The 13908-nt window shown below is 44.2% G+C and overlaps 1 protein-coding gene across 4 annotated transcripts in view; it reads left to right on the top strand.

Moving 5' to 3' along the window:
- LOC129696140 (copine-3-like) overlaps positions 1 to 13908 on the top strand; it is a 47844-nt gene that overhangs the window by 4330 nt on the left and 29606 nt on the right. For 3 of the 4 annotated variants that reach the window (XM_055633646.1, XM_055633649.1, XM_055633648.1), the window contains exons 2-6: positions 3188 to 3324; positions 6626 to 6805; positions 8117 to 8191; positions 10386 to 10457; positions 10927 to 11010. In XM_055633646.1, coding sequence (XP_055489621.1) covers positions 3196 to 3324; positions 6626 to 6805; positions 8117 to 8191; positions 10386 to 10457; positions 10927 to 11010 — 540 coding nt within the window. In that variant the 5' untranslated portion in view covers positions 3188 to 3195. Of the gene's footprint in view, positions 1 to 1076; positions 1226 to 3187; positions 3325 to 6625; positions 6806 to 8116; positions 8192 to 10385; positions 10458 to 10926; positions 11011 to 13908 lie in introns of all 4 variants that reach the window. The other variant, XM_055633647.1, reaches the window with a different exon arrangement.

The following is a 13908-nucleotide window of genomic DNA, read 5'->3' as shown; positions in this document are numbered from 1 at the left end:
GCTGTATCTCTAAACTAAACAAAACGAGGTGATTCTGTACCTGAGAACTGTTCGTAACCCAAACTGTCTGTAGGTCGGAAATGAACAAAAAGGATGTGTTTGAGAGAATCACGGAAAGGGTTGTGAAAAGGGTGCGAGCAGGTGTGGGAAGAGTGAGCCAGCCTCGCTGACTCCGTGAGGTAGTTTGCTCGGCACTCTCAGCTTTGCTCAGCTCACCCCGATTACTACCAGTCTAAAGATGGGTCCCAACACGAAACATCACCTATCCATTTTCTCCAGAGATGCTGCATGACCCGCTGAGTTACTCCAGCAATTTGTGTCTATCTTTGGTATAAATCAGCATCTGCACTTGCTTTTAATGACATTATCCCAATTGTTGTGGCCACAGGTGGGATATTGGATTTGGGGAGGGGGGAAGAGAGAGGAGACATGCCGAAGTGACCCGTTCTCACCTGGCAGAAGATGCCTGGTGCCCCACAACAGCCAGCAAATCTGTCGCATCCATTACGCCGGTCTCCCAAATACTGTATGTCCGTAAGTCGGATGATTGTAATATGATTATTATAGGAAGTTGAACATTTAAAAAAATATATGCACTGTGCATTAACTCACAAATTTTTGTTAAAATTTCATATCTCGGCATCATGTTCGGCACAGACATAGGGGACCGAAGAGCCTGTTCCTGTCTAATGCAGTGAATTGTTTTGGACACACGCCGGTTAATATAGTGTTCATGTCTTTCCATCGTAAAATGCCTTAATTAATATTTTGTGTGTTAGTGATGACAAATCACTGGCTGGCGAAACGTCTTGTCGGCTAGTGATGAAGAACGATGGGTCAGCAGATTAAGTTCTTTACTTGCATTGCTTCTATTCCAATAGAGATAGCGGACCAGCCGTGAATGGGTTAGCTATTAATAACGAGGCCAAGAAGATTGAAATTCATTGATTTCAGAGGATTGTAGGAACGAGTGCAATAAATGAATGAATGCAAGGCATGCCGTGCAAAGTGGTCGGTGCATTTGCTGCAGTTTGGCTTCAGTTCACATTTGTTCTGATCCACCGTAATAATTGCAGGGAATCAACGATTGGGTGACATTTGAAGACACTTGAGTGCTGGTGTAACTCGGGTCAGGCAACATCTCTGCAGGACGTGGATAGGTGACGTTTCTGGTCAGGACCCTTCTAATCCGTCTGTGATCACATATTCTGTTGTGCTGCTGCAAGTAAGAATTACATTGTTATATATCTGGGGCCTATGACAATAAAACACTCGTGATTCTTGACAAAGAAAGATTCTAACACCAAATATCACCTCTCCAGATTCCCCAGAGAGGTTGCCTGACTCGCTGAGTTACTGCAGCACTTTCTGGTTAAGAAAGAACTGCAGGTGCTGGAAAAATTGAAGGTAGACAAAAATGCTGGAGAAACTCAGCGGGTGAGGCAGCATCTATGGAGCGATGGAATAGGTGACGTTTCGGGTCGAGACCTGAAACGTCACCTATTCCATCGCTCCGTAGATGCTGCCTCACCCGCTGAGTTTCTCCAGCATTTTTGTCTACCAGCACTTTGTGTATTCTCTTGTAAACTACCGTCTGCAGTTACTTGTTTCTATATCGGATGACGTTTGTGTGCTTGTACCAATTGGTGGATTAACCTGATACTCATGCAGGGCGCAGTATCTTGTCTATGATTACATTTGAGAAGCGCCAGTGAAAATTCTGAGATGATGATGTCTGCGAGCTGTCAACAGTTGTTTATATGCAAACATTAGCTTTCGAGACGTTTAATATCCAGTAACTTAATTTTGTGATTAGTAGCACAGACTACATCACAAAACAGTTCCACGATTATTTAATTATTGGTAGCTAATCTTTATATTTTTTCTCTGGCCACGATACACCTATATAGAATTTAGATAGAATGCCTATTTTCCTCTCAGGAAAAAAAAAGGTCTGAGGTATATTTTTGATTTTGTTTTTCACCATGAAAGTTGCGAGCGATATTTTTACTAGTTGACCTAGATGGGTTATATGGATAGGAAAGGTTTAGAGTGTAATGGGCCCAACACGGGCAGGTGGGACTGGTGTAAATGGGAGATCTTGGTCGGCATGGGCAGGTTGGGCTGAAGGGCCTGTTTCTGTGCTGTATGACTCTATGACAGTAATTGTAAGTTTTTAATGATTCAATTGGAATGATATGGTGTGGAAACCGACCCTTCGGTTCAACCTGCCCACACCGACCAACTTGTCCCATCTGCACTTGTTCCACTTGCCTATGTTTGGCCCAAATCACTCTAAACCTATCCTACCCATGTACCTGTCTAAATGTTTCTTAAATGTTGCCACAGTACCTTCCACACTAACCTCCTCCGGCAGCTCGTTCCATACACCCACCACCCTTTGTGTTAAAAAAAGGTTACACCTCGGACAATAATAGACAATAGGTCCAGCCAGCACCATTCGCCATTCAATGTGATCACGGCTGATCATCCCCAATCAGTACCCTGTTCCTGCCTTCTCCCCATATCCCCTGACTCCCTATTTTTAAGAGCCCTATCTAGCTCTCGAAAGCATCCAGAGAACCTGCCTCCACCGCCCTCTGAAGCAGAGAAATCCACACTCACCACTCTCTGTGAGGAAAAAGTGCTTCCTCGTCTCCGTTCTAAATGGCTTACTCCTTATTTTTAAACTGTGGCCCCTGGTTCTGGACTTAAACTGTGGCCCCTGGTTCTGGATCCTATGAAATCTCCCCCCCCCCCCCCCCCCCCCCCCCCCTTAAAACCTTTGTCCACTGGTTCTCGATTCCCCTACTCTGGGCAAAAGACTGTGTGCTTACCCGATCTATTCCTCTCATGATTTTGTACACCTCTATAAGATCAGCCTCCTGCATTCCAAAGGAATAAAGTTCTAGCCTGCGTCTCCCTATAGCTCAGGCCCGCGAGTCGTGCTAGCATCCTCGTAATATCGAAAATAGGAGCAGGAGTAGGCCATTCGGCCCTTCAAGCCAGCACCGTCCTTCAATATGATCATGGCTGATCATCCTAAACCCCGTTCCTGCTTTCTCCCCATATCCCTTGATTCCATTAGCTCTAAGAGCTATATCTAACTCTTTCTTCTCTGCACCCTTTCCGGCTTGAAATTAATCCAAATTGTGCAGCTTACGCTGGTTTGCTGTTTATTTTGCAGGGTAGCAGATGGCAGATTGTGTGACGAAAGTTGAACTGAGCATCTGCTGTGAGAATCTGTTGGATAAAGATGTTACTTCCAAATCGGACCCAATGTGCGCGCTGCACATCAATGTTAGTGAAAACCAGTGGGTTGAGGTAAGTCAAGTCAAGTCAACTTTATTTTGTCACATACACATACATACAAGATGTGCAGTGAAATGAAAGTGGCAATGCCTGCGGATTGTTCAAAAACTACAGAACAACACAACGGAATAGTATTTACATTTTAGAATTTAAAAAAAAGACACAACACAACAGTAAATTAGTTCCTGGTGAGGTAAGAGTTTACAGTTCTGATGGCCTGTGGGAAGAAACTCCATCTCATCCTTTCTAAGTAGCTAGAGGCGGGACAAAGTTGGGAATGTAGTCGGAGACAGAAAGACTAGTAAGAAAACTGGTTTGGGAAAGGGGATGGAGAGAGAAAGCAAGGGCTATCTAAATCCTAAGTAGCTTTCTTCAGCTATAGAAACATTGAAAGGTAGAAAATAGGTGCAGGAGTAGGCCATTCAGCCCTTCGAGCCTGCATTGCCATTCAATATGATCATGGCTGAACACCCATGACATATATGACATCTATATGACATCATCTTGCAATCATGCAAGCATGAATTGGAACAATGTAATATTTTAGACTTCATTCTGCTGAATTTAGGGCAGCACAGTGGTGCAGCGGTAGAGTTGCTGCCTTATGACGCCAGAGACCCTGGTTCGATCCTGACTAGGTGCTGTCTGATCGGATTTTGTCTGTTTTCCCTGTGAATACGTGTGTTTTCTCCAGTTACCTCCCACATTCCAAAGACGTGCAAGTTTGACGGTTGACACAAAATGCTGGAGTCACTCAGCGGGTGAGGCAGCATCTCTTGAGAGAAGGAATGGGCGACGTTTCGGGTCAAGACCCTTCTTCAGACTGATGTCAGGGGAGGGGGCGGGACAAAGATAGAATGTAGTCGTGGACAGAAAGACTAGTGGGAAAACTGGGAAGGGGATGGAGAGAGAAAGCAAGGGCTATCTGAAGTTAGAGAAGTCAATGTTCATACCTCTGGGGTGTAAGCTGCCCAAGCGAAATATGAGGTGCTGTTCCTCCAATTTGTGCTGGGCTTCACTCTGACAATGGAGGAGGCCCAGGACAGAAAGGTCAGATTGGGAATGGGAGGGGGAGTTGAAGTGCTGAGCCACTGGGAGATCAGGTAGGTTAAGGCGGACTGAGTGGAGGTGTTCAGTGAAACGATCGCCGAGCCTGCGCTTGGCCTCGCCGATGTAGAGAAGTTGACATCTGGAACAGCGGATGCAGTAGATGAGGTTGGAGGAGGTGCAGGTGAACCTCTGCCTCACCTGGAAAGACTGTCCGGGTCCTTGGATGGAGTCGAGGGAGGAGGTAAAGGGATAGGTGTTGCATCTGTTGCATCTCCTGCAGTTGCTGGGGAAAGTACCCAGCGGGGAGCGAGTGGTTTAGGTGGGAAGGGATGAGTTGACCAGGGAGTTTCTGAGGGAAACAGTTTCTGCAGAAAGGGGTGGAGATGGGAAGGTCTGGCCAATAGTGGGATCCTGTTGGAGGTGGCGAAAATGTTGGAGGATTATATGCTGTTTGTGACGTCTGATGGGGTGGAAGGTGAGGACAAGGGGGACTCTGTCCATGTTATAAATGGGGGGAGGGGGGAGTAACTTCTGTAAATTGTGTAGGATAGAACTAGTGTACGGGTGATCGCTGGTCGGTGTGGACTCGGTGGTGTTCATGTTTCCGCGCTGTATCTCTAAAGTAAACTCTCCATTTCCCACCCATTAAATATTTGCTAACTTGTTTCCTACACTCTACCTTTACATCCTGTTCATTATTTTCACACTTGGTAAATCAGGCCAGTTAGTTTCCAGTACCACCCAGTTTACATTGGGAACATTGTGGGAGTTCTATTTTGTAATGATTTCAAACTGAGTTTGAATATAACTACTTGGAAATATAATAGAAATTGACAATAGATCTGTGACCGTGACAATCTGTGCACCATGTGATTGGCACGTGGATTTACAAAGGAATAGAGGGATATGGATCACGTGCGGGCAGATAAGGTCAGTTTAACTTGGCGTCCAAATTTAACTAAACATCCAAATTGCTGTATGACCAACGGCAACATTTTTGAAGTGCAGTGAATGCAAGCATCAGTTTTCGTATTTTGGGGAAATATGTGTGAAAATATCCAAATAGAAGTCAATGTTTTTCTGCTCCTCGGGATTGTAGAGGAGGGCAAAATGAATAGTTGCAGCCGAGCTGAGGCTGCAAGGTTTTTCTTGGTATTCGCAACCATTTTTTTCTTCAAGTAGCTGAGAGGCTAGGTTACAGGATTGGCACCATTGTAAGGCAAATTCAGGCCATCACATACAAGGGCATTCAGGCCAGTTAATTTCCAGTAAAACTCGGTTTACATAATGAACAATGCTGGCAATAGTCGGGAGTTCTATTTTGTAATGATTTCAAACAGTGTTTCAATATAATTACTTGGAAATATAATAGAAATTGGCAATAGATCTGTGATCGTGACAATCTGTGCACCATGTGATTGGCACGTGGGTATACAAAGGAATAGAGGGATATGGATCACGTGCAGGCAGATAAGATCAGTTTAACTTGGCATCATGTTTGACATAGACATTGTGAGCCGAGGGGCCTGTTCCTGTGCTGTACTGTTCTAGTTATTCAGAAGTATTGCTGTACAGTTTGTATATTGCTTTGTATGTCTGTCCTTTAATTTGGATTTACGAAAAGTGTATCTGAGTAATCCTTTCTAGTTTGACTTTGGAATCGGTATTACTTTTTTCTGTTCAATTTTCAGGGAGATTAGATACTATATACAGGTATATTAGATAGATAGATAGATAGATAGATGGATAGATAGATAGATGCCGCTTGTGTAGTTTTATTTAGTTTGTAGTTTACAGATACAGTGTAGAGACAGGCCCTTTGGCCCACCGACTCCACGCCAACGTTCATCCATACGTTAGAATCCACATTTGCATTCTACGCACCAGGGGCAATTTACAGAAGCCAATCATTCTACAAACCTACGCATCTTCAGAATATAAGAGGAAACCGTAGCACCTGGAGAAAACCCACGCGATCACAGGGAGAACCTTTAAACTCCGCACAGACAGTCGGGATCAAACCCGGGTCTCTGTTGCCGTGTCGCAGCAGCGTTATTCTTGCGTCATTGTGCCGCCCAAATTGTGCTCGAGGAAATTGTAAAGCATGAAACAACTATGTAAATTAGCTCAGTGGTTTGTATTTCTGGTCTGGGTGCTGGTCGGCATTGCACATTCCGTCGAGAATATGGTGTTAGCATACTTTGTACGTGTTTGCTCATTTTATTCTCGTGGTTTTAATTAGTCTTAATTTTACTTTTTCTAGATAGATCGCACAGAGAGAGTTAAAAACTGTCTCACTCCAAAGTTTGCCAAGAAGTTCTTGATTGATTACTACTTTGAGCAAGTTCAAAAACTGAAGTTTGGGATTTATGATATTGATAACAAAACCATTGATCTGAGTGATGATGATTTCTTGGGGGAACTAGAATGCACTCTGGGACAGGTAAGTACCAATAGAGCTTTTGTCATTGTCATCGGGAATTAAAAAAACATTACTAAGTATTGTTAATGATGAACTAAGAAATCTGGCAAATCTCTTTTATACAAAGGTGGTCGGTAAAGGATTATCTTTTTTGAAACAAGATGTAAAGCATCACGGTTTCAACCACGAAAACCTATTTATTCTGTGTCTTTTGCAAGAGCTCTAACTATCGGCCATCACTCTTGACCTGCTAATGCACCACAGCTCAGTGGTATGAATATTGATTTCTCTCACTTCAGAAAACTGCAGCATTCCCTCTCTCTCTATCCCTCCCCCGAAAAGTTGCAGTAGCTTCCCGTTTTCACCCAACAAACAGCTAACAATGGCCTGTTCCCTTTATCATCTTTACTTTTTTTGCATATCTTTTATTCATTGTTCTTCATCTCTCTACATCATCGTCTATATCTCTCGTTTCACTTATCCCTGACCAGTCTGAAGAACTTTCTCGACCCGAAACGTCACCCATTCCTTTGCCTCCAAAGATGCTGCCTGTCCCGCTGAGTTACTCCAGCTTTTTGTGTCTATCTTCGGTTTAAACCAGCATCTGCAGTTCTTTCATACACACACACTAAGATTTTAAGTTTTTCAGTGCTAGAATTAGCTTTCTGCTTGTGCTGTCACAGAAGTGCCTCCAAACGGAGGAAGCAATGGAATTACAACATATTAAATCAAATGAGTAATATCCATTGATGTGCAGTGAAAGGTTATGTGTGTGAATTAAGAATTTTTAATACAGATATACATGGCACTATTCTATTTGTTCATCAAATTTGAATATGGAACTTTGGAAACCAAGTCAATGTTATGATTTATAAAATCTAGGTAAAATTTACTGCTTGTAGAAGTTTTTGTCTTAAAGTTACTAATTTCAGCAAAAATCTCCTCACTTACATCTGATTTTGTTTGAAAGCTGCATGTTTAGTTTAGTTTAGAGATACAGCGCGGAAACAGGCCCTTCGGCCCACCGGGTCCGCGCAGACCAGCGATCCCCGCATATTAACACTATCCTACACACACACTAGGGACAATTGTTACATTTACCAAGCCAGTTAACCTACAAACCTGTTGCTCTTTGCTTTATTTCACCTTCCAACAATGCAGTAGATGGAAAACGGGTTCACACCTGAGGTGCTGTTAAGGCTTTCAATGTATTGTTTGATTTATAGAAATCTATATCCACTCCAAGTCTAAGGAGAATTAGGACAGCAGTTTGCATGACTGGTTATTATTTTGGTTGAAAATTGAACACTAAACATTGATCTGTTCTGACAGATTGTCTCCAGTAGAAAACTGACTCGACCCCTCTTGCTGAGAAATAAAAGACCAGCAGGAAAAGGAACAATCACGGTACAGACTTAATATCATTTTTATTTGTTGTTTGGAAATATATATTGGTAAAAGCAAGAAAAAAAAATTAATGGATCGTTTGCCTTTCAATTAGATCAATTAAATGTTAATTTGAATGTTGTTACCTTTCTTCTTCCTTTGTGAAAGGTTATTCCATTCCTTGTGATTACAATGCTCATGTCATAGGAGCAGAATTCGGCCATTTGGCCCATCAAGTCTGTTCCGCCATTTAATCATGCATGGCTGATTATCTATCCCACTCAACTCCATTATCCTGCCTTCTCCCCGTAACCCCCGACACCCGTACCAAGCAGGAATCGGTCAATCTGCGCCTTTAAAATACCCCATGACTTGGCCGCCACAGCCACTGGCGGCAATGAATTCCACAGATTCACCACTCTCTGACTAAAGAAATTCCTACTCATCTCCTTTCTAAAGGTACACCCTTTTAGTCTGAGGCTGTGCCCTCTGGTCCTAGACTCTCCCCACCCGTGGAAAAATCCTCTCTGCATCCACTCTATCAAGGCCTTTCACTAATCGGTAAGGTTCGCCCCCTCATCCTTCGAAACTCCAGTGAGTACAGGCCCAGTGCTGTCCTTATATGTTAACCCAATCATTCCTGGGATCATTCCCGTAAACCTCCTCTGAACCCACTCCACACCGGCACTACCGTCCTCAGATATGCCCAGATATGGGGCCCAAAAATGCTCACCATACTCCAAATACAGTCTGACCACTGCCTTATAAAGCCTCAGCATTACACCCTTGTTTTTATATTCTCGTCCTCTCTAAATAAATGCTAACATTACATTTGCCTTCCTTACTAGTGATTCAACTTGCAAATTAACCTTTTGGGAATCCTGCACCAGCACTCCCAAGTTGCTTTGTACCTCCGATTTCAGAATCCCTGCCCAGACAACTAATTTGACTTCCATGTTGTCCCTGTCCTTTTTGTACCTCAAGGGATTTGTAATTTATACATTATCAAGGGTTTGGAAGCACCGCGCATGGCTTGACTTTCCGGTCCACTGGGATTACTGACATACTGTAACAGAATTATAGACAATAGGTGCAGGAGCAGGTCATTCAGCCCTTCGAGCCAGCACCGCCATTCAATGTGATCATGGCTGATCATCCCCAATCAGTACCTCGTTCCTGCCTTCTCCCCATATCCCCTGACTCCACTATCTTTAAGAGCACTATCTAGCTCTCTCTTGAAAGTATCCAGAGAACCGGCCTCCACCGCCCTCTGAGGCAGAGAATTCCACACTCACAACTCTCCTCATCTCCGTTCTAAATGGCTTGCCCCTTATTCTTAAACCGCGGCCCCTGGTTCTGGACTCCCCCAACATCGGGAACATGTTTCCTGCCTCTAACGTGTCCAAACCATCAACCATGATCACAATGAATGGCGGTGCTGGCTCGAAGGGCTCCTCCTGCACCTATTTTCTATGTAACCCTTAACAATCTTATATGTTTCAATAAGATCCCCTCTCATCCTTCTAAACTCCAGAGTGTACAAGCCCAGCTGCTCTTTTCTCTCAGCATATGACAGTCCCGCCATCCCAGGAATTAACCTTGTAAACCTATGCTGCACTCCCTCAATAGCAAGAATGTCCTTCCTCAAATTAGGGGACCAAAACTGCACACAATTTGTTTCGGTTGCGATATTCGTTTCGGTTGTGATATTAGCTGCATTTTGGCCTGTTTTTTTGGCATGGGGTATTTGTCCAGTGTCCCTGGTCACCTTAAATATGACCAGGCCCTGTCTTTTCGAGGCCTCTTCACACTCTCTTCACATGCACTCATTCATGTATCTGTACACTCTGAAGGGTGGTGAATCTGTGGAATTCAATGCCACAGAAGGCTGTTGAGGCCAAGTCAATGGGTATTTGTAAGGCAGAGATTAGATTCTTGATTAGTACGGGTGTCAGGGGTAATGGGGAGAATGCAAGAGAATGGAGTTAGGAGAGGTAGATCAGCCATGATTGAATGGCGGAGTAGACTTGATGGGCCAAATTGCCTAATTCTGTACATTTATGTATCATTTATGTACATGAATGGATCGATTGTAATCATGTATTGTCTTTCCGCTGACTGGTTAGCCCGCAACAAAAGCTTTTCACTTACCTCAGTACACGTGACAGTAAACTTTAAAATATAACAAACTAAATGATTTCTATTTTTGTTAAAGATCTATGCTGAGGAAGTAAAAGACAACCGAGTGGTAAATTTTGAAGCTCAAGCACGGAAATTGGATAACAAGGTGGGTATTGTGTACAAAAGTTGAAAATTAAAAAAAATGTTTTGTTTTAAGGATGAGCAGTGGTTTGACATCCTCGTGAGCTCTGGCAAGTGAACGTGATTTATTTGTCACATTTTTGGGGCTTATTTTTAAAAAGGCCAGTTAACCTATGCACATCTTTGGGATGTGGGTGACAACCAGAGCACCCGGAGGTAACCCACGTGGTCACAGGAAGGTAGACACAAAATGGTGGAGTAACTCACCGGGATAGGCTGCATCTCTGGCCACAGGAAGAACATGCAAACTCCACACAGACAGCGCCCGAACTAAGGATCGAACCTAGGTCTCTGACACTGTGAGGCAGCAGCTCCACCAGCTGTATTACTTTTGGTTTTTGGATGCCATTAAAGTAGTTTTGTACAGTTACTGCTCAAATGTATGGTACGGAAATAATATCTCTTGTACTATTTCTGTTCTTGATGGTGATTAGGATTTCTTTGGGAAGTCAGATCCGTACCTGGAGTTCCACAAACTGACAGCGGAAGGAAGATGGCAAATGGTTCATCGAACGGAGGTAAGAACTAGTAACATAGAAAAATAGGTGCAGGAGTAGGCCATTCAGCCGTTTGAGCCAACACCGCCATTCAATATGATCATGGCTGATCATCCCCGAACAGTACCCCGTTCCTGCTTTATCCCCATATCCCTTGATTCCGTTAGCCCTATATCTAACTTTTTTGAATACATCCGGTGAATTGGCCCCCACTGCCTTCTGTGGTAGAGAATTCCACAGATTCACAACTCTTTGGGTGAAAATGTTTTTCCTCATCTCAGTCCTAAATGGCCTACCCCTTACTTTTAAACAGTGACCCCTGGTTCTGGACTCCCCCCAACATCAGGACCATTTTTCCTGTATCTAACCCTGTCCAATCCATTGAGAATTTTATATGTTTCTATAACAAACCCTCTCATCCTTCAGACCCTGAAGAGCTGATGACTTAATTCAACGTACTTATTAGGGGGCATTCTGTGTAGGAACAAACCATCGGTGTAGGAAGGAACTGCAATGCTGGTTTACACCGAGGATCGACACAAAACAATAGAGTAACTCAGCGGGGCAGGCGGCATCTCTGGAGAGAAGGAATGGGTGACATTTAGGATCTGAAGCAAGGTCTCGACCCAAAACATCATCCATTCCCTCCCTCCAGAGATGCTGCTAGTCCAGGTGAGTTACTCCAGCATTTTGTGTCTTCCAACAAACCATATCCTAAGTTGTCCCTTCATATACCTGTCGAGTGAGAACGGCAATACATGACACCATAGAAACATAGACGATAGGTGCAGGAGTAGGCCATTCGGCCTTTCGAGCCTGCACCGCCATTCAATATGATCATGGCTGATCATCCCAACAGTATCCCGTACCTGCCTTCTCTCCATACCCCCTGATCCCTTTAGCCACAAGGGTCACATCTAACTCCCTCTTAAATATAGCCAATGAACTGGCCTCAACTACCTTCTGTGGCAGAGAGTTCCACAGATTCACCACTCTCTGTGTAAAAAATGATTTTCTCATCTCGGTCCTAAAAGTCTTCCCTCTTATCCTTAAACTGTGACCCCCAGTTCTGGACTTCCCCAACATTGGGAATAATCTTCCTGCATCTAGCCTGTCCAACCCCTTAAGAATTTTGTAAGTTTCTATAAGATCCCCCTCAATCTTCTAAATTCTAGTGTGTGTGAAGTACCACAAGAGAGTCAATGGCCCATCCCTAAAACAGATTAGATATTGTATAGTAGTTGTAGGCCCCTCTCGGTCATGACAGACCATGGGTGATGCATCCTGGTCGGATGCAAGCCTGGGCGATGTCATATGGAGGACAGGCTGTTGTCCATGCAGCACGTCCCCCCTCTCCACATCGCTGATCGATCCAAAGGAACAGCCGGGCCGTTACAGTTTGGCACCAGCGCCGTCGCAGGAGCTGCCAGAGCGAAGTTGTAGACAACGACAAACTGCCTTAGGGGCTCCGACTCCGGATTTTCTTGAGGTTTACTCCTGGAGCCTTTTCCATGACTGGATACGGCCACAAGGCGGTGGAGGTTTTAAATCAGCGTTTTCCCTCCCCTAGATAGACTGCTTTCCCAGGCTGATGAGCCCCATCTGCCCGAGACTCATGGGGGCAGGAGCGTCTACCTTCCCGTGCAGGTCTATTGCATCTGCCCACTGCCCATTACATAGATACGTACATTGAAGGGGCTTTCCATCTGTTTCTAGTCTTGTTGAAATGTCCTGAGGTTAAACCAACGTGAAAGATCAAACAACTTATTTAAAAATAAATCTTAATACTGCTGTTTTTGCAATCCAATGTCCTGAACTATCTAATTATAATATCTGAATGTCCTGTACACTTTGCAACACTCCCCAGATCTGCATTTTTCCCCCCAATTTATACCAAGCTGGAAAGTGATTGCATTAAAATTAGTTTTATGTTTTGCATCAATTGTGCTTGCTTTGGCTGAGGGGAAATTGCAACCAAGTTACAGACATGCCATAAAACAGAACAGCACAGGAACATGCCCTTTGGCCCACAATGTCTGTGCCGAACATGATGCCAAGACCAACTACTATCGGCCTGCACATAATCCATGTCCCTCCATTTTCTGCATTTCCGCGTACCTATCCTAAAGTCTCTTAAATGCCGCTAGAGTATCTGCCTCTACAATCACCCCCCCCCCACAAAAATTGTATTTACCCTCTGTGTAAAAAAACAAAACTTGCTGCTCGCATGTCCTTTAGATGTGCGGGGTGGCAGGGGATGGATTTGCTAGCTGCTGCAGGCATCTTCAGCTGGGTTGGGAATGTGGGAGTTGCATCTGCTTGTGGTGCCCTCTAAAGTAGAGTGAGCCTCAAGAATCATGGTGTGCAGATGCTGGTTTATATCGAATGTAGACACAAAATGCCTGGATCTTCAGGGTCTCGACTCGAAACGTCACCCATTCCTTCTCTCCAGAGATGCTGCCTGTCCCGCTGAGTTACTCCAGCGTTTTGTGTCTACCCTCAACAATCATGGGCTGGGTTGAGTCGGGCAGAGCTGGGAGCACGGAGCAGACTCACTCACTCAGAGTCGGTGACTCCGGCTGTTGGCGGCACTTCCCATGCCAGCTCACTTCTCCGTTACAGCTGTTTCTCTGATTCTCTCTCAAACGCTAAATTTTGTTCATCTCCGACCTACAGACAGATGGTTTTAGTTTGAAATTCATAAGTGAGAGAAGTAGAATTAGGCCATTCGTCCCATCAAGTCTACTCTGCCATTCAATCAAGGCTGATCTATTTCTCCCTCCTAACCCCATTCTCCTTCCTTCTCCCCATAACCCCTGCCACGTACTATTCAAAAATCAATTATTTCTGCCTTAAAGGTATCCATTGACTTGGCCTCCACAGCCTTCAGTGGCAATTAATTCCACAAATTCACCACCC

This window comes from Leucoraja erinacea, chromosome 4 (genome assembly GCF_028641065.1).
Source record: "Leucoraja erinacea ecotype New England chromosome 4, Leri_hhj_1, whole genome shotgun sequence".
Lineage (NCBI taxonomy): Eukaryota > Metazoa > Chordata > Chondrichthyes > Rajiformes > Rajidae > Leucoraja > Leucoraja erinaceus.
Note: the sequence above shows the minus strand (reverse complement) of the source record. Positions and strands in the feature narration are given on the sequence as shown.